At 49.0% G+C, this 20,720-nt stretch overlaps 1 protein-coding gene across 1 annotated transcript in view; it reads left to right on the forward strand.

Annotated features, from left to right (window-relative positions):
* LOC120541093 (complement C3-like) overlaps positions 1-20,720 on the forward strand; it is a 38,799-nt gene that overhangs the window by 1,797 nt on the left and 16,282 nt on the right. Inside the window, exons 2-21 of the mRNA XM_039772394.1 lie at positions 126-330; positions 421-583; positions 1,103-1,173; positions 1,325-1,413; positions 1,534-1,616; positions 1,712-1,799; positions 3,183-3,285; positions 3,652-3,772; positions 3,853-3,968; positions 6,557-6,703; positions 8,228-8,440; positions 8,712-8,915; positions 10,175-10,324; positions 10,567-10,696; positions 11,467-11,538; positions 12,626-12,823; positions 15,725-15,836; positions 16,625-16,710; positions 17,098-17,255; positions 19,066-19,290. Coding sequence (XP_039628328.1) covers positions 126-330; positions 421-583; positions 1,103-1,173; positions 1,325-1,413; positions 1,534-1,616; positions 1,712-1,799; positions 3,183-3,285; positions 3,652-3,772; positions 3,853-3,968; positions 6,557-6,703; positions 8,228-8,440; positions 8,712-8,915; positions 10,175-10,324; positions 10,567-10,696; positions 11,467-11,538; positions 12,626-12,823; positions 15,725-15,836; positions 16,625-16,710; positions 17,098-17,255; positions 19,066-19,290 — 2,734 coding nt within the window. The remainder of the gene's footprint in view (positions 1-125; positions 331-420; positions 584-1,102; positions 1,174-1,324; positions 1,414-1,533; positions 1,617-1,711; positions 1,800-3,182; positions 3,286-3,651; positions 3,773-3,852; positions 3,969-6,556; positions 6,704-8,227; positions 8,441-8,711; positions 8,916-10,174; positions 10,325-10,566; positions 10,697-11,466; positions 11,539-12,625; positions 12,824-15,724; positions 15,837-16,624; positions 16,711-17,097; positions 17,256-19,065; positions 19,291-20,720) is intronic.

The raw sequence follows: 20,720 nt of genomic DNA on the forward strand, positions 1-20,720 counted from the left end.
CGAGGGCCGACTTGGACAATGGCGGATGGATGAAGTGCATGCTGGGAGTGCAGTCTGCACGTGTCACTCTTGTGATTAACGGCGGTGCCCCGCTTTGAACCCGTGTGACGTTTTCTCTCTTGCAGGTTTGTCCTCATTGCCCCGAATGTCCTGAGAGCTGACAGAGAGGAGACGGTCGTTCTGGAGGCTCACGACTTTAATGGAGACATCAATGCAAATATCCAAGTGTTGAAATTCCCCTCTAAAGAGCGGCTGTACCCAACTAACAACGAGAACAACATGGTGCAGCTGACGGCACAGAACGATTACCGCAACACCTTACAGATCAAGGTGAGTGAGGGGGGCGCAGAGAGGCAGAGATTCAGGTGTGCTGGTGGGGGGCCACGATCTGACAACACTTTCCTTTTCTTTCCCACTCAGTTTTCTGCCAGTAATTTTAAGCAAGATGCCCGCCTCAATAGCTTTGTCTATTTGGTGGCCACGGCAAACCAGTTCAATCTGGAGAAGGTCGTTTTGGTCTCATTCCACTCTGGATACGTGTTTGTGCAGACGGATAAGACCATCTACACCCCAAACGAACACGGTGAGATGTTTTGGATGAATGTTGATTGAGTTGGGTGGGGCGGCTTGGACCACCGAGAAGACAGCGATTGTTCTATTTGACCTCAAGAAGCTCTCCGCGCACACGAGCCACACCAGCAGACACGGACTGTGAGCTTTTGAATTGAAGGCAGGACTCGTGACCAATGAATGAGGGGAGGAGGAGGTGGGTCTTCAGTTCAAAAGCTCCACCCCCGTGTCTCACCCACGTGCTCTGCTTTGTATTGAGTTAAGAAGATCTGAGCAGAAAACTCCTGCGTTTTGCCCGACTTGATGTGCGGATTGTGCGGCATGAGTAACGTTTTATGTTCTTTCTTGTGGTCTCCACGGATGACCATCCCACAAGAAACTTTCTTATGTCTGTTCTCCATGAAAACATGAGATGGCATCACTATGAACCGCAAGCACTAAATAAGATGTAAAAAAACAAATTATCACTAATTGGGTGACGTTTTCTTGAATTGGAGTGCAAACCCCAATCCTCTTTCTCTCCCCCCCCCAGTGATGTACAGACTTTTCCCGCTGACGCACGAGCTCGGCCCATCAGAGGAGTCCATCTCGGTTGAGATTCTGGTAGGTGCCACTCCTCCCATTTCTCTCATTTTGAAAAGCCATCAGTGTGTGAAGTGAAGCTCGGGCACATTCTGGCAGTTGGGGTGGTGCCAGTCCAAGGGCACATCGTCACACACGCTCAGCCCCCCTTTTTCCGGTTCTTTCCTTGCAGACTCCTGACGACATTGTTGTTAAGAAGGAGGTGATCAAGGCCTCGTCTGGAATTCACCCCGGCTCGTTCAAGATCCCGGAACTTGTCCAGTGAGTTTGATTAAAGATTTGAGACCCTAACTGGAAGGGGCAGAACGGACCCTCATTCTGATGTAGAAAGCCGGATGTGCTGCCCCTCACTCACGTCTGCTCTTTTCTTGTGACACGTAGCTTTGGTGCCTGGAAGGTGGTGGCCAAGTATGAGTCGGAGGAGTGGGTGAACTTCACCGCCCAGTTTGAGGTGAAGGAGTACGGTAAGGAGTGCCGCTTTACCCGCTGCTAAACCCCAGAGGTTGCCATTTTCTACTGATTCTGCATATTCTCATTTTGTCGTCCTATGTTTCCACAGTGTTGCCGAGTTTTGAAGTCACTCTAGTGCCAGCTCGCAAATTTTTCTATGTTAAAGACACATCTCTCGAAGTCACTGTCACTGCCAGGTAAGTTCTGGTGCTCACCTTTCATTTTGTGTCAACCTAAAGATCTGAAGGCATGTGAGTAGCAGATGTTGGGATTGCAGAGATGATGGCATCTGCTATGGAGGACGAGAAGCAACAATGTGCCGTGTTAAGTTCAAATGAAGGGCACTGGTCAGGGTTTGCCACCTTGTACTTTTCACTTATGAGGGCTCGGAAACAATGCAGCCATAGTCGTAAAAATGACAAGAAATAAGCAGACCAGTGGTGTAGTATTTTTGTTGGCCAGGAACCAACGTGGTGGCATAAACTGGAACCCCAAGTGGGCACTGAACTGGGTTTGAGGACGTGACCTTGAGTTGCCGCCTCCATTACCCGCAGTTCATATTTAAGGTTATGATAGATCATCTAGTCACTTTCTTATGACTGAGAATAAGAATAAGAACATACACAATAAGTTTAAAGGTTTTGGTAATAAATAAATAAAGCAAAAAAGCAAAATCAAGAAAGGGTCAAGATCAAAAATCAAGTCAAGGATCCGAAAGTCAGAGCTGAGTACCCAAGTACAGTTCATTAATCGGGGAATCAAAAGAATTTGCCAAGGAGACCCAAGCAGGAGTTAACCGACAGGCCCATAAATTGAGAAGGGGGCGGTCCTACAGCTACAGCATCAGGAGGACCCGCCCCCCGGGCTCAAAACACAAGGAGCACAAATTCAAAGAGCCTCTCCACTTCTTTGTCTCTTTCCTAATTCTTGGCGTCCAGCTGGAAAGGCAGTGCAATGGAGAGGATAATTGGATTGTAGGATGTCTCCATGCCAAGGCTCCCTGGCACCAGAGACCCTGCGTTCAGAAGCCAACATCAGATGGCCCAGCTTCTGACACACCTTCACGACTCCTTAGGCTGCCTTTAGTTGAAACAATGGAGGCAACCCGAAGGTAAGGAAGAGCCGAATAGAGTCAAAGTGCTTTGTCACATCTTTTAACGAGAGTTCAGAAGTTTCAATTGCTAAAACCAAATCTGGACACCAAAAAACACAAAAAAGTGAGAAGTCAACAAAGCAACATCCAAAAAGAAACGAGAGGCGGCAGTCGTAAGATTTTCCCAAATCCTGAGGACTGAACGGTGTCACCATATTTCATATGCGGCAGCGCCGTGACATCACACGTGATGCCGATCAGGCCACTCCCCCAAACAAATGACGGTAGCCATGAATATGATATAATATAATACGTTATGATAAGGACCCGGGGAATTGCGACATCCATGGGCTCCGTTGGCGTAGTTAATTTCGAAATTCGTCTTTTTGATGTTTGCCAGCTGCTTCAGCCCGAGGTCTTTTATGTCAGTGACCTTCTCGTGTCCATGCAGTATTTCACGGTGGTCTCCCGTTGTTTCTTCTCTTAGATTCCTTTACGGTGAACCTGTTAAAGGATTGGCATACGTAGTTTTTGGGGTGCTGGTCAACGATAAGAAAGTCAGCCTAACGGACTCCCTCCAAATTGTCGAGGTAAGCGCCACCGACTCGTTTCATGTTGGTCTCCATCGTTAAATGCTGAGAGTGCCAACGACCAGACCCTCGATGACTGGAAGAAGGTGACAAATGCATTGCTGTGGAGTAAGTGACCTAGTAGTGTGGCACACACCCGGACTCCAGGGACATTCAGAACTCATGTCATTTTGGAGGAATTTGGTGTCTAGGGTTGCTGTTGGACCGAGTGGCCTGTTGTCGTCCAAATGTCTCTAATGTTCTCCCAGGGACTGATGACCTGTGCTGGGCGGAATGGCTTCTTCTGCTCTTAGGTGATCTTCAGACCTGAAGGTGAGATTCCTCGTCGTACACAATGGCGCCTCTCATTTCTGTTACTGTTTTCAGATTTCGGAAGGTGAAGGAAAAGCCACACTCACCAGCGCCATGATTAAAAAGTACTCTTCAGACATAAACCAGCTTGTGGACCAAACCATCTACATCTCGGCGTCCGTCTTAACAGCTTCTGGTAAGTGGCCTGAGGTGGGAGTGACCGCTCGGGCACTTTGTCACCTAAACGTCTCAACTTCTCCATCAATCCACACCCAGGCAGCGACATGGTGGAGGCCGAGCTGGAAGGCATTAAGATCGTCACCTCACCCTACAAGATCCTCTTCACCAGGACGCCCAAATTCTTCAAACCTGGCATGCCTTTTGATGTCATGGTATGTGAATGCCCCCCTCAGATCTCATGATTAAGTCATGGGTGACTATGTGGGATGTAGAAAAGACAACCTCTGGTGTTCTACGTGTGCTTTGTGTCGCAGGACGTCAGGCTAAAAAGGTGACATCAAACCAGAAAAGTCAGGCCTGGCAGCATTTTGATGCCAATGCCAACCAACGCTGTCGTTGTTGTTGTGTGTGAAATGTGTGATGGCAGACATTTAACTGGCTAACCGATGAGTCAAATGTCACTGAAGTGTCCTTGAAAAGCTCAGGGCTCAGCAGCAGAGGAACACAAGCAAACCTCAAGAAGGGCGTCCACTTCCTCTGCTGGACGAGGCGTTTCAGTTCAAGCAGAAACAATGGCAGCCAGAAGCCTTCAGCTCCTCGACTCTGTGGGCTGTAAGGGCGTTAGAGCTGCACTTCTTAACATCGAAACCCCCAGCAGTCATCCTGGGTCCCCTTAGGAGAATCGCCAGTGACAGTCATCCACACCACACGTCACAATTGCTTATGATGCCAGTGGTGAGCCATCACAAGGCACTCTGCCAACCGCATATGACCCTCTCCCATTGAATACCAGTGGGAGTCACGACTCTGCTAACCCAAAATCAGAGAACCCACCACCTGTTAGTTGACGGATCTGTGCCTTAGAGAGCGAAGGGGCCTTGTTGGGCCTGAGCTGGCAGTCCTGTGACCGGGGGGACGTTGGGTTCGCACCAAGCAGAAACTCCAAGTGGGAGGTAAAGGGTGTGACAAAAGCAAATCACATCACGGATAAAGAAAGGTGAAATGTTTCTGATCCACACACGATGGAGAACATCATTTGGTGGTCAAAAGTGCCATTTCATTGTGGGTGGAAGGCCTTTGTGAATAAAAATGATGCTTTTTTCAACGCATCTCTGTCAGTGTGGCATCGACCCAAGAGGGCAGAGGAGAGCAGAACTGAAAACCAGTAGAGCCATTAAAATGGAGGGGCAAGCAACGCCTCAGGGACGGCCGAGAGTAGGACTGCGGACTGAATGAAAGGATTAGTGCCAGCGTTTGCCCCGCGATTTACTGACAGATCACGGTTGGCTGTTCTTTCAAGAGAAAAATCAAAATGGCAGCTGCAGGAAGTGTTCAGTTCACCACAATGCAAGCTGTGAGCGAGTCGGACCACTGCAGACATCCAGGATGGGCCTTTCGGTTACCTTATTATTATTATTATTCCTCTAACTGGTGGCTGACTGATCACGTCGTCCACAATAAGTCGGCCCAAAAGGCATACAACGTAGCCATTCACTGACGCTGGGCAAGCACACATTGACACAAACGGAGAGAGGAGATGGCACCATTGATTAAGTAGTAGCTGACCACGTGATGTATTACAGGACCATAGCAAGTGGCACAGGCACACACAACTCCTCGGTGTCCGCCATTTTGGAATGGGAAGGGTGACCAATCAGAGAATGAGATGTTATATTGATGAGGGGCCAATCAGGGGGAAATCATGTGATAAGCAAGAACCAATCAGAGCGTGATCAGAGTCTGCGAGTTCAAAGCTCTGCGTTTTCACTCATCTGCACTGAAACGCTGAGCCGGCCTGGTCAGGGGTCTCCATTTTCAAAGGTTTAAAGCGCTGGGGTAGTGCGGATGAACGACGAAAACGAAGACTCATGTTTGTGTTTCTGAACCTAAATGTGGCCCACTAACTCTTACAGATACTTGGATATCAAAGTCGGCCACACACACACCTCTGGTCATCGGCACAGACATTTGCTCGATCAAGAATCTTCCAAAGGACCTTCTGAATCGAGAGGCGGCCGTTTACAGTCACCGTACTTCTGAACACTGCGCTCAGCTTGAGCCGCCATGACAGGCTTTGTATTTTAAAAGATGGGCCGGTGGTGGATACGCTTTAGGATGTTTGTCTAAAGGTGCCTGCCATCCTCTCAATGGCCCGGATGTCATCTGCTAAGTGACACGAGTGGACTACACCGTCCATAATTGCTTTAAAGCCACTCGTTTGTGCTGCAGACACAAGTGAAGCGAGACTCGCTGGGGACTCCTGCTCAGCTCTGGGTGCGAGTGCCTGCCTGCCAGCCTGCCAGCCTGCCTGTGTCTACTCCTGGTTTGAGTTTCTTTTTCACTTTTCTCAGCTCTCTCTGAAGTCAGAAGGATCATCTTAAAGTCATTTTGGGGTTTTTAGCGCCCAAGGAATCCAAATCTGAAAGCAGAATTTTATCGAGAGCTTCTGTTTAGAAGTTGACTATTCGTTATCTGCTTTGCCAACGACATTTCGTTTTGGCGATGGGTCGATGCCGTTTGGTGTCTTTTGTATTGTCTGTTTCCATGGAGATTCTCCCCGTGATGCACTTGTGATGTCATCAGCGCGCCAGTCTAACGCTCAGTCCAGTATCCGAGATTGAATCTTTGAATCCTTCATAACTGGTTCCTTGAATCCAAGCTCTGGTTTTTGGCTCTCATGTTTCTCTCTTCCTAAGTTTTGGTTTTGACCTTTGCCCTTTGACTCTTTGACTTTTTATTTCTCGGACTGACTGCCCTTTTCGCGGTCAGTGCAGACTCAACTCTTTGTCTCCATTTAAAGGTTTTGGTAACAAACCCAGATGGCTCCCCTGCCAATGGCGTTGATGTAGAAACAGTGGATGGGAAAGTGACTGCCAAGACTGGGATAGAAGGCACTGCCAGGATGAGCCTCAACACCGTGCAGGACGGCAACAACCTGAGGATCAGCGTAAGTTCTGCTTCTTCTATGACGCCGCCTTCTGTCCTCTTCCTGCTGTGTCCTTCCGTCGTCGGCCTCAGTAGACGGTCCTATGGCTTCTTTCGTCGTCGTCTTGTTTGTCACTTTGTTGTAATTCCTGGCGTTGCGTGTTCTGATTCTTCACCCACGTGTACAGTTCTGGTCTCACGGAGGGCAAACGCGAGTGTCGGCGAGTTTCTTTACAGACTTTGTTGATTTTCATTAAGCGTTTGACTCAATTGATCGAGCCGCCCTGTGGGACATCCGGAGACTTCGCGGGACCCCCTCAAGGTTGCTGGATGTCATGACCGGGCTGTGCACTGGGACTGGGAGTGCTGAGCAGAGTGGAGGCAGACCTTCTGAGTTTGTCCCACTTGATTTTGGGGTCCAACTGCTCCTACTCTGTTCAGTGCTTGCATGGACTGGGTGTTGGGGGGGCCGTGGGGTCCAGCGTCTGTTAGTGAAGAGAGATTCACTGATCTTGACTTTGGTGACGATGCTGTGATCTTCAATGGAGGCTCTGATCGGGGGTCTCAAGAGACTGAGTGAGGGGTCTGATTGTCTGGGCTTGCGATGGTCCTGATAAAAACCAAGAGCCAGGCCTTTAGTGACCTCTTTAATGACGGCCATCAGCAGAGTGTCAACTTCATTGAGAGGATTACTGACCTCAGTAGTGACATTCATGTGACACTGGTGACTCTTCCTATGAAGTCAGTAGATGGATTGGGAGAGCCTGGGGGGTCATGAGGTCACTGGTAAGTGGTGTGGGGCACCCCCGATATCTGTAAAAGGATGAAGGTCCAAGTCTTTGGAGTCCTGCTGCTTCCTGTTTGAGAGACATGGACGCTATCCTGTGACCTGAGATGAAGACTGGACTCCTTCATGTGTGTCTCTTCAGGGGTTCCTCGGGTACCGCTGGTCTGACTTTGTGTTGCCCACAGAGTCCTAAATGAGGCTCATGACCTGCATTGTAAAGGAGCATCTGTTACTGTAGTATGGCCACCCGAGGGTGATCAGCTCGCGGTGGCAGGACCAGGCCAAGGGGATGCCCACCTAACACTTAGCTGTGGCAGATAGATGGTACGACTGGACCACCTGTCTGCCTGGGGAATCCTGAGGTGTTTCATGGTGTGGTGGGTGCGGCAATGAGGTGTATCAGTGCCTAACCTGACCTGACCTGATGTACACTAGAAATGTGAGCACCACTCACTGTCCCTATAAAGTCCTTCCCAGATCTCCCCCAGAGCTGTCCTGGTCTCCTTATGAACATCATGGTTAGTCCCTCACACCCCCTAGAGCATGGGTCCTCAATTGCAGTCCTAGAGGACCATAGTGGTCCCACCTTCCTATGTTCATCCCAGGGAGATGTCCTGTTTGCACCCCAAGGCAGATACCCAGGGTTCACTCTTTTAGCCATTACCTTCAGTAACCCCAATTTAGGACACGCGTGTTTTAAAGTCTTCACCTTGAAGCTCCTTCCTTTTGTCAATGGAGGTCTTTTTTCTGTTCTTTCAGTTGAGAACCCGCGTTCCAGGTCTTAATCCAGAACAGCAAGCTAAAAGCACAATGGAGGCCCAACCCTACACAACCCAGAGGGGCTCCAGAAACTACCTGCACATTGACATCCAGGCCACCGAGCTGAACCCGGGGACGAACTTAAAGATCAACCTGCACATCCAGACCAACGACCAAGCCACCCAGGAGCAGATCAAGTACTTCTCCTACATGGTAGGTTCACATGCCGAATAGCCGTTTATGGAAGGTCCCCTCACGGAAGATTTCCACGTCACCCCCGAGGTAGTGGCTGTCAGTCCACATGACTCGCTCTTCTGACCTCCTTTGAAGAACCTCGGCTTTATCTTCAAGTTTGGTTCTTGAGCATCTCATTGCACATCCAAGGAGCCGCACAGAAGTTCTAGAAATGATGAAGTCCGCCTCTGTTTCATTTCACAGCTCTCATTTTTCATCTCTAATTTTAACGTCCATTTTGTTTTCTCAGATTATGAATAAAGGGAGCCTGGTCAGAGCTGGCCGACAGGTGAGGCAGAGAGGGCAGTCGCTGGTCACCCTGTCACTGCTGGTGGACACTCAGCTGGTCCCGTCTTTCCGCTTTGTCGCCTACTACTTCGTAACCACTGGAGGTCAAAAGGAAATCGTGACCGACTCCATCTGGGTGGACGTGAAGGACACGTGCATGGGAACGGTGAGTGTGAGCGAGACATTGTAGGAGGCACCGGGGGGCTGCGTGGGACGGAGGAGTGGGATTTGTACACGAGGTGTGAAACGGGCACAGCTCACCACTTTGGCCCAAGGGGTTCATTCTCCTGTCTGGTGATTGGAGAACAATAATAGACGCTGACCAATCGCGTTCAGGCGCTATTTAGATGTTTGGAGCAGAAGGCCAGAGAATAAGGTGAGACTGCAGTTGTGGTGAAGATGTGAGGAGGCTGGGGGTCTCCTGTTGACTTTCTCATCGAGACGTGTGAGAAGGCGGCCACGTCGCTCAAACTCGGCTCTGTCGTTGCCTGCTGATTCAACTTTTCGGCTCCGTTCACTTCTTCCATGTGTGGTGTCTTTATTATTTCTTTTGTATTTGTACCGTTTGATTGTGCATTACAAGTCACGTGACCGCGATCGATGTTTGGGTGACGCCACTACAAGCTCTCGGGTGGGCTCCCTTGCGGAGGTGTGTGCCGTTTTCAGGGAGGGTTTGCGTTGATCTCCTTTTGACTTTGATGTCAGTTCCTGGTTGGCCCCGGTGCTGCGTTTCATTGTCAAAGTTTGGACCCTGACTGGCCTGACTGCGATTCTCGTCTCGTCTCACGCCATCGTCGTCTTTCTGGGCTTGATGGTCTTCTGTAGGATTTCTGTCTGGCGTCACATTCAAGTCTCGCGTGGTCCCAGTTTTGTCTGTCAGCCTACAGTTCTACTGGACTCGCAGCCCCCCGGTGTTGCCTGGACAGGTCATCTGAAGGTTTGCTCCGTTTCTCTAGTTGCTCTGGGCGTCAGTGACAGGGGTGAGCCACCAGGTGGCACTGACCTTAACACTCAATGGCACCCCCAGGGTCAAAGCTTTTGGGCTCCAACGTAGTTGAGGGTCTCTTCTTGACAAAGCGGGTGCAAACCATTGTGGAGACTGGACCAAACACAACGTGGGTCTTCAGCTGCTCGCGGTTTGATTCATTTTTTGAATTTCTTTCTTTCTTTCTTTCTTTCTTTCTTTCTTTCTTTCTTTCTTTCTTTCTTTCTTTCTTTCTCTCTTTCTTTATTTCCTTGGCTTATCCTCCTTTCCTGCCCACCTGATCACTTTGCACATTCCTGCTTGTTTCGTTTGGCTTTCCGACATCCCTTTGATGTGCATCACATGACCAGCTGGCCATCCTGTCAGTCTGTCCGTCCATCCGTCTTGAATTTCCCAGTTCAGTGCAGGCCTGAGTTCGTCTGCTTTTGTTTCATCCACAGCTTCAAATAACATCAAACAAAAGGGCATTTGAACCCAGCAGAAAGTTTGACTTCTCCATAACGGCGGACCCCGGAGCCAAAGTTGGGCTGGTGGCCGTGGATAAGGCCGTGTTTGTGTTGAATTCCAAGAACAAGCTGACGCAGAAGAAGGTAAGGAGGAGCCGCGGTGACGGAGCAGGATGGAGGACGGCTCTGTGGTGGACCTTGAGGTCATTGAAACTGTGGGGCCCCCTAGTGGCTAAGCTACCAAACTGTCACCAGAAGTGTGTCAGCTCAGAGACCCTGGGCGTGCTCCTTTACCTGACGGCCTCCCCGTTTTTTTTAATTCTAAAGTAAGTGAAAGGGTGCCACACGCCAAGTAAAATGTGCTTGGATGTTTGTTGCTCTTGTAGATCTGGGACTTTATAGAGAAGAATGACATCGGCTGCACACCAGGGAGTGGACGTGATAACATGGGGGTCTTTGCCGATGCCGGCCTGCTGTTCCATTCCAGTGTGGACATTGGCACACCGTTGAGGAGAGGTAATGCCGCGACATGGTGTCGGCAGGGGGATTCTGTCTTACCTTTGATATCAGCTGCTGTTCCAGGAACGTAATTCACCTTTAAAGCAGCAGGGACTCACTCAGAAGTGTGCAATTTCACAGTTTGTAGTAACAAATTAAAAACAAATACCTGTGTGAGCCCTCTAAGACAGGTGGAAATCGAAATAATCGACGTAGACCTCAGTGTCCACATTTTCTACCGGAATGCATTTTGGCAGGCATGTAGCAATGAAATGTGTTGCTGATTTGTCATTCCAACAGACGGTGCAGCACAAATATTTGTAGCACTAAAATGCATCACTATGCATGTTTGTGACGCACCACCTGTTGGAATGACTGAGACAGAGCTACCTTACAGACACACAGGTGCTTATCCTTTTATTACGGTTAACGTAGTACTGATTGCCAGGATGGCTGAAGTTCAAACCCAAGGAGATGGGATTAACCTGAAAACAAGAAGACTTCAGAGAAGGCTGTAAGGATAGTTAGATATGGAAAGCCTTATAGGACCATGGAGAGTCACGCTAGGCGCTATATAAGAGACAGACTGGCACATGAGAGTGGCAGTGGGAGTCATGCAAACTGTCTTGGAGCGGCCAGCCTTTGACGCCGTGTCCCTCGGATCAAAAGTGTCCAAAGTCGAAGTACTGCATGTGGGGCGTCCTTTGGAGTTTTCACAGTTTCGATTTTTTTTTGCCCCCCTTTATTCATGCCCACCACCTTACCTTGTGGTCTCCTTTTGTCCACAGAGCTTTACTGTCCAGAGCCTCCCAAAAGAAGACGCCGCTCGCTGACTTTGGCTGTGGAGAAGCAAAGCTTGGGTACGTAGTGAGCGGGAATGAGAAGACCACTGAGTGTGTGTGTGTGTGTGTGTTTGTATGTGTTTATATGTGTGTGTGCATCGCTCATCCAGGTAGCTCATAGCTCAGGTACTCTTCAACTTTGCCCGCATTTCTCTTTCATCTCCATAGCTCAGTAATTTCTTCCTAAGTGAATGAAATGCCCGCTCGTGGTGCCAGGCGGCGGTGCAGCAACGAGCGGATTCAGCAGTCGGGACATCCTGGCAGACGGGGAGATGATTCCTATCATCTGAGTTTTGAGATCCCTCAGGGTCGTGTTTCTTCTTTCTCGGGGTCTTTTCTGTTTTGTCCTGTCGGCCCCTCAGCCTCGTTGTGTTTGCCTTTCTGGTAGGCGGAGCCCATGCTGTTTATCACATGACTGCCGTTAGTTACGGTTTTAGTTTCTGTTCTCCACGGAGGTCCTAAGCTCTAACGTCAGCTTCACAGGGCTTTGAGGCTCCTGACTACGCCTTTGGTTCCCATTGCTAGGGTCCTGTTTAGCGTTAGTGAGAGCTGACGATGCTAACGGTCATAAAGTTATTTGAATTTTTTCCCCCTATTTGGTATTTTTCTTAGCTTTAAAGTTTTGTGTCCAAAGATGGGAAAAGTCAGCATAGAGCTGGGATGAGAAAAAAATATAAAAAGAGAGAAATGTAGAAAAAAAACGAAAAAGTCCCGTTGAGCCTGCGAGTCAAACCTGAACGTGTCCACCAGAAAACCCAACAACTGAAGCCAGAGTGTCATCTTCATTGAGATTGTTGTCCCTGAATATTATAAAGTTTAGCAGAGACGCAGGCGAGTGGGTGCCACCATCTTAAATAGGGGTAAAGCAATGATGTCACCCACCATGTGACTGGCAAGGGGCAGAGTAACAGCTGTCATGAGAGAAACAGGAAGGCACATGAACTAATTATTACAATAATTACTATTAATAATGATGACTATAAACTATTGACTGAATAACACAACTGTACCAAAAATGCAGATTAAAAAAATGTAGAAGTCATAGCAGAGATGTGCCTCCTGACTGCGCCCACGTGCTCTGATTTTGTCTTCTTTGTCAATTTAGCAAGTAAATACAAAGACCCCCAGGTGCGCGTCTGCTGCATAGACGGCATGGTGGAAATTAGCATGGATTTTAACTGCAAGAAGCGCTCGACGTACATCACGAAAGGCAAGGAGTGCATGGAGGCCTTCCTCTACTGCTGCACCGAGATCGACAAGAAGCGCCAAGAGAGCACGGGCACGGAACTCTTCCTGGCACGCAGTGAGTCTCCTCCTTTCCTGGGTTTTTATTGCCTCGAGGGGCTTGTTTTGGGTGGGATACGGAAACAGAAATTCAAAACTGTGAGAATACAAAAAAGAAAGGAAAAATGGCAGCTCTGCCACCAATATGCCAAATCCACTTAGAGCGTGATGGCGAGGGGTGCCCGTGATTGGAGGGCACTATACTGGCTTTGGATGTTCTGTGGCGTTTATTCAAAGAGGATGGTGGCCATCACTTTGTCTCTGTCATAATGACTTCCATGAAAAGATGGCACTACTTCTCAGGTCCCAGTGGGAATTTCAATCTTGGTCCCTGATTTACACCTTTAGTGTTCAGAAAGTCACATGGGATTGAAAGGCACTATAAAAAAGAGTGGGAGAAATGGAAGACTTTAGATAAATAAGTAGACAGACAGATGTGAAGGGCACTACGTAATAAGTCTATCTATCTATCTATCTATTTCTCTATCTATCTCTCTATCTATTATATAGCGCCTTTCACATCTATCTATCTATCTATCTATCTATCTATTATATAGCGCCTTTCACATCTATCTATCTATCTATCTATTATATAGCGCCTTTCACATCTATCTATCTATCTATCTATCTATTATATAGCGCCTTTCACATCTATCTATCTATCTATCTATCTATCTATCTATCTATTATATAGCGCCTTTCACATCTATCTATCTATCTATCTATCTATCTATAATATAGCGCCTTTCACATCTATCTATCTATCTATCTATTGTAAACAAGGCGCTATATAGCGCCCGACCCGGCACAGAATATGCAGAGGCACGTGTTCACACTCACAGGTATTTATTTTTGTTGCTCTTCAGCCGTGGGCACACGTCTTTCCCGTGTCCCACCGGCCCAACACAGTCCCAAGCACCAAACCAACACAAGCCCACACTTTCCTGCTCCGCCACTCCTCCCAGGCAACCTCGTCCTCTTCCTCCCGATTCTGGCCCTGATTTCTGGGAGGTGGGCCCTTTTATACCCCACCCAGAAGTGTTCCAGGTGCCTGACCAGCTGGTCTTAATTGCACCTCCGGGTGGGGCTGATAAACCATCCAGTGTGGTGGCTGGCTCTCTGCAGCACCCCCTAGCGGCCACCCCATCTCCCAACCGGGCTGCTGTGGTGGACTCCATGTCCCATGGAGCCACGGGGGAGATTGAGGAGGAATCCACTGCCAGGGAGACTGCCCCCAAGCGCCCCGGGGAAGGTACTGCAATGTCCATGATGGCTCCCCCGGGACGTATGCATCAGAGGCGTCCCGGCCGGGCATGGGACCCGGCTGTCCGTCACTCTATCTATCTATCTATCTATCTATCTATCTATCTATTATATAGTGCCTTACACTCTATCTATCTATCTATCTATCTATCTATCTATCTATCTATCTATCTATCTATCTATTATATAGCGCCTTTCACATCTATCTATCTATCTATCTATCTATTATATAGCGCCTTTCACATCTATCTATCTATCTATCTATTATATAGCGCCTTTCACATCTATCTATCTATCTATCTATCTATCTATCTATCTATCTATTATATATAGCGCCTTTCACATCTATCTATCTATCTATCTATCTATCTATAATATAGCGCCTTTCACATCTATCTATCTATCTATCTATTGTAAACAAGGCGCTATATAGCGCCCGACCCGGCACAGAATATGCAGAGGCACGTGTTCACACTCACAGGTATTTATTTTTGTTGCTCTTCAGCCGTGGCACACGCTCTTCCGTGTCCCACCGCCCAACACAGTCCCAAGCACCAAACCAACACAAGCCCACACTTTCCTGCTCCACCACTCCTCCCAGGCAACCTCGTCCTCTTCCTCCCGATTCTGGCCCTGATTTCTGGGAGGCGGGCCCTTTTATACCCCACCCAGAAGTGTTCCAGGTGCCTGACCAGCTGGTCTTAATTGCACCTCCGGGTGGGGCTGATAAACCATCCAGTGTGGTGGCTGGCTCTCTGCAGCACCCCCTAGCGGCCACCCCATCTCCCAACCTGGCTGCTGTGGTGGACTCCATGTCCCATGGAGCCACGGGGGAGATTGAGGAGGAATCCACTGCCAGGGAGACTGCCCCCAAGCGCCCCGGGGAAGGTACTGCAATGTCCATGATGGCTCCCCCGGGACGTATGCATCAGAGGCGTCCCGGCCGGGCATGGGACCCGGCTGTCTGTCACTCTATCTATCTATCTATCTATCTATCTATTATATAGTGCCTTACACTCTATCTATCTATCTATCTATCTATCTATCTATCTATCTATCTATCTATCTATCTATCTATCTATCTATCTATCTATCTATTATATAGTGCCTTACACTCTATCTATCTATCTATCTATCTATCTATCTATCTATCTATCTATCTATCTTTTAATTTAGTTTTTCAAACAGTTTTGATGTCCAAGGCTACGGAGTTCCAGAAGCTGGGTGCTATAACAGTGGCCAACTCCCATATAGCGCCTTTCATTTCTGTCTAGCTACCTCCGTCAGTCTGTTTGTGATCCCATCATCCTCCATGAGAATGCATTCTTGCGCTCGGGCAGGTCAGTCCTCGGGTCACCCCAGTGGTTTCCAACAGCGTGTGCCCCAGCTGACTGGCACCCTCGTTTTCTATTGCAGTTCATTTTCTCAGCCCCCCCTACAGAAGTTCCAAGTCCGTCTTTAATGGGGGCTTCTCATTTGAACTCTCCCACCTTTCTGCCTCTTTCTGGCTTCCTTCTTCAGGTTGTCATTGGTTGCTCCTCACCTGATGGCTCCCGATTTCTCTGTCACACAGAAGGCTGAATGCTCACGAGCCAAGCCCCCAGGAATGGCGTCACTCATCAGCGTCCATCCCTGATTTTGTCATTTTCTATCCCAGGTGAAGAAGAAGACGACATTCTGATGGGTGAGATTACGTCGCGGTCAATTTTTCCTGAAAGCTGGTTGTGGAAAGTGGTGCCGATACCAGAGAAGCCCACCGACGACGCTGGGTATGGGGCTCTTATTGCTGCTGCCGTTCACGTGAGGGGCACCTCCTGAAGGAGTGCCACGATGGGCCAACACTAGGGGAGCGTTGTCACCTGCTCAATGGCAGTCATGTTTTTAGATATTTCTGTGGGACGTCTTCATGCCTGAAGGTAGCTCTAAGCACTTTACAAGCATCAAAAGACAAATGTAAATCGAGTAAAGGGCCGATCGCCTTGCCAGTACACGTGCAGTGGTAACGTTGTGGAGAGTCACAGCACGAGTCTGACGGACGTGGAGGAGACGAGAAAGCAGCCTGGCAAGTGCCAAGTGAGTCAGTACGGTGACCTGTTGCTCTGCGTTGTTTGCCAGGCGTCCTTTAGTGCCACTTGCGCTGTTGTTGTATTGGGGGGTCTTGTGCACGGACTGTAAACTTGTCTGATTTTGACTGAAATGTTTTCACGCCTGCTGGTGTTGTTAACCCCTGATTACTCAGAATAAAAACTGAGCAGCTGATTGGTCACCCAGGAGTCACAGCCCTGCATTCATAAAAGTGGAGACACGTGGAGTAAGTGAGCAAGCAGGACTTTAGGGACCCCCAGATCTCCCCTTGATGTTAGTTTAGACAGGCTTGTTGGGCTCAATGACCTCTCCTCCCTCGTCACAATTGTTCTGATGTTCTGCTGAGCTTCTGAATTCCAAGCATATGTGGGCTGTGATCTAGAACGCAGACCCCATGTTCCTGGCAGAGACCACTCTACTTGACCAGCCAGGTGCACTCGACTCACCTTCTGTGTCTTTTCTTTCTCCTCAGTCTGGTCACTCATAAAATTTCTGATACGTTGAAGGATTCAATCACCACGTGGGAGATCCTGGCCATCAGCATCTCTCCAAGGAAAGGTAAGGACGTGGCTAAAGACCTGCTCCGGTGGTCTGCAGTGTTCAGCTTACTCACTGGCCCCCCCCCTCATATTACCGAGACCCTTAAAATCAGCCTGCCCCAATCAGCACCAGCCCCTCCAATTCCTAGGCAGGTGCTTTGGATTTGCTTGGTCAGATCATCACAACTCAAACAAATGGCGAGCAGCTCCAGGGGTGCCCACCTGAAGGTCACTCCATGCACTTGTGATTGATTGATTGATTGATTGATTGATGGAGTGATTGATTGATTGATTGATTGATTGATCGGTCCTGTAGATGTGCCTCCCCACTCCACACGGTGTGTGTCTTCAGTACGGGGCACAATCGATCTCCCAGATCCTGATATGCATTTGCGTTCTGTTACAGAGGGGAGACCACCTCTAGGCATCTGTGTGGCGCAGCCCTTTGAAATCACCGTGAGCAAGAAGTTCTTCATCGATCTGAGGCTGCCGTACTCCGTGGTGCGCAACGAGCAAGTGGAGGTCAAGGCCGTGATCTACAACTATGACGACAGCGAGATGAACGTGAGTGTTGAAGCCACTCCATAGTGACACCAAACGAGTCTGTGGGTGGGCACCGGTCTCTTCTGCTAGTGGAGGAGCCACAGCTTGGAATGAGCCGGTGGGCCGCCGCGTTTCAAACAAAGATCCTAACTGGGAAGGCAATAACTTAGTAAAGAAAGCGTAAGACATGAAGACATGAATTGTGGTCAAATTCGAGTGCAAAAATGTCGAATGGTGAAAACATCGACGCGGCCAAAGCCAAATCGTCAAGCGAAATTTGTGGTCAAAGGGCAGAAAATACAGTCATCAGTGTTCTGACTCAGCAGATGTCAGAGAAAAGATTTAATTTAAGGGGTCAGGAGATGAAGCGAATACGTACGTGTAGGGAGAGGGAGAGAAAAAAGGAAAAAGGGTCTTGGAAACGGACAAGAAAAAAAACGAGAAGTCGATAGTCAGAAGGGAAGTCAAAAAACCGTTAAGGGAAAATCGCACAGCAAACGATTCCATCGAGAAAGAAACGCCTTTAACCGGTCGCACTGATGACGTCACGTGACACACGCTCCCAAAGGGGAATCCTGGGAGAACGGCGGCCAAAGTGGCATTTATTGCGGGAATCTAATGTGACGTAAAAATGAGGAGGACTCAAGATAGCAAGTTGGAGTTCTTTGAGGTCAAACATCCCGAGTTAGACGCGTAGAAAACCAAAAATTACCGAAGAGGGGCGACGAGAATTCTTAAAATCCACCAGAAACGCAGACGTCACAATGCGGAATGGCGCTCAAGTCGGGTCTTTTGTGAGTGTGACACTGGACCATCGTGAGATGACACACTAGTGTCATTAGTGTGACCAGTGTGTCGATGACCGGGCCACAAAGCTGAATGGCTAAGCGAACGTCAAAGTCAAACATTCAGGAGTCCCAGTCACAGCGATGACGTCACCGTCACACTCTCCCGGTGCATCACTACGGTAACGACCATGTAAACTGTCCCAACAGAGCGGCCCCCCACGGCCAAAACAAACTGGTAAATGACTACGAACGAAGTACAAGGCACGCCACTGAATTCCTTGAGTCAGGAAGATCTCCCGGTAAATGTCAGTCCCTGCTAGCAGACGCACAAAAGACGCAGCAGGCGTCCACAAAACTCTCCCTGAAAGACGGCGCCAATAAAAACAACGAGGTGCGATTCGTCTGAAGAACGTGAAAAACGTGTGGAAACAAAAAAATGGACGTAACCAACCGATGCCTTGGCCTCCGTGACCCCAAAACTGCAATGTACTCAAGTCCTGTTTGGGGGGCGTCCTCCCGATTGTCCAAAATAAAATGAGACGAATCTCGGCGTTGGGTCCCAGAACTGTTTTAATAAAACATCGATGTCAGAATAATTTAAATTCAACAAACATCAGCGGCGCTGACGCCCGACTCAATCGATCCGCAGGTAGAGGAGGTCGTTCATATTTAAAGGTCGATGTCACTAGAGGCGGAGAAACTGACGAGGACTCTTTCATTGTGGCGAAGTCACAAGATGGCCACAGCTGTTGTTCTGTCCGACACACGGAGACAAGATGGCGCTGACCGCAGTAAACTTAACAATCTAACAATAATAATAATGACAAGCGTGTCCACGACGAGCGTCAAGTCACGCAAGAAGCTGAGTGCCACCTTGTTCTGCGCACTCCAAAACCACAACACGGGCTCAATATAAGAAGTGAGTGGCATTCGGGACGTGTCAGCCATTCCCACTTCAGGGCAGGCCTGTGAGGTGTTTGAAATTCCAGGTGGACGTCCTGCAGGACACACAGACTCCTCCCTCCTCTCTTTCTCTCCCTCAGGTGCGGGTCGATTGGCAGGAGACGGAACACATCTGCAGTCTGGCGACCAGGAAGAAGTACTTCACACAGACGGTGCAAGTCAGAGAGAAGTCCTCCGTCGCTGTGACCTTCACCCTCATCCCCTTGAAGGCCGGGGACAGGACGATAGAAGTCAAGGCCCTGGGCAAGTCAGCAGACCTGAGCACAATTGTCGCCGATGGTGTGAAGAAACGTCTGCGCGTGGTGGTGAGCGATGTTCTCGTTTTAGTCCTCGTCCTTGTGTGTGCAACCACCATGCAGCCAATCGGCGTCAAGGCTGGGTCTTGAATTTAACGGCTTTTACTTGGTTGTATTTAGAAGGAAATTCCACACTGACCTCTACCTGGCAAGGAAACCTCCATCCGTGCCATCCTAAGACTCATCTCTGGGTGAGGGGTGATGGTGGCAGCGGTAGGGTGTGGCTACCAAAATGGCCTGCACTGCCGTCACTTACTGGAGTCTTACTGGACATGCTTGTCGTCCACATCGCCCCTCTGGTCCATTTCTTCTTCTTCTTGACTCCTGCTTTTTACACTTCTAAGGACTCTTTTCATCCTCTGCTTCCTTTGTCTTTCTTACACCCCGTAGTCATTTGTCCCTCTCTCTCTTTATGTTCACCATTTTTCCACCGGTTAACGTTTGTTTTGTCCATGCTAGTTTAGTTCTGCTGCGTCCTGCCCAACCTGTAAATGGCGATGATGTGCCAGTGGGGTGTCATGCATGAGGCTCTGCTCACCCGCTAGTGTTGGGTGTCACGTTGGACCAAATGTCTAGGACTGTTGCACTGCCCTCGGGTGTAGGTGACCTCCGTCACTCACAGTTATGGCGATACAAGTCCAGGTCAATGTGAGAAGATGAACTCCACAGAGCAGCCGTCATTCCCAGTTAGACGTCAGTGGTGAGGACTTCTGATAGTTGAGATCTTTGTAGTCTACATGTCCCTAACTGTAAATGTGCCACACGACTTGGGTACTGCAGGGCACCATGGGCCCCAGGCGAGGCTGAACAAGTCCAAGGTCTGACACTGGCATTCCTGACTGGCTGTAAGTGCCGTGCCAGAACACCACAGATGTTGAAACAGTCGACCCCTCGAGTCGCACGGGATGAACATTTAGAAAGCAGGCCAACACCAATCTCTCCTGCGTGTAAATTGGCATAACGGACGTAAACACCAAGAATGTGAAACAACCATCTGGCTGTTATTCTGAGACTAAAGCGCCACCATAATGTCCCTGCACATCACCCCACACTCATGCTCAAGCACACTCAGTCTCGAGACGACGTATTCCCCATTTTTCTACGTTCCTTTAACGCACGACCTCCTCTCCCACCCTACTGATGCCAAAGTCCTGTAAGAAAATGTTTGCTTCAATCCACACAATGAAAGTTTGATGGCAAAATGTCCATTTATTGAAGTGCAGGCGAAGTCAAAAATGAGGCAACTGCTCAACGCATCTCCAGAATACGGGAAAACTGGAAAATCTCACCCGGGATCCAAGAAAAGTCTGCGATTGGAGCTTCGATCGGCCCACTTCACACCCCAGCGACATCTCTGGATCGCTGACCATCTGAGATGATCTGCCATTCCCTCCTGTCCCTGTCCTTCTGCTGTCCCTTTTGACGTTTCCTCCAGTCCC

This window comes from Polypterus senegalus, chromosome 12 (genome assembly GCF_016835505.1).
Source record: "Polypterus senegalus isolate Bchr_013 chromosome 12, ASM1683550v1, whole genome shotgun sequence".
Taxonomy (NCBI): Eukaryota; Metazoa; Chordata; class Cladistia; order Polypteriformes; family Polypteridae; genus Polypterus; species Polypterus senegalus.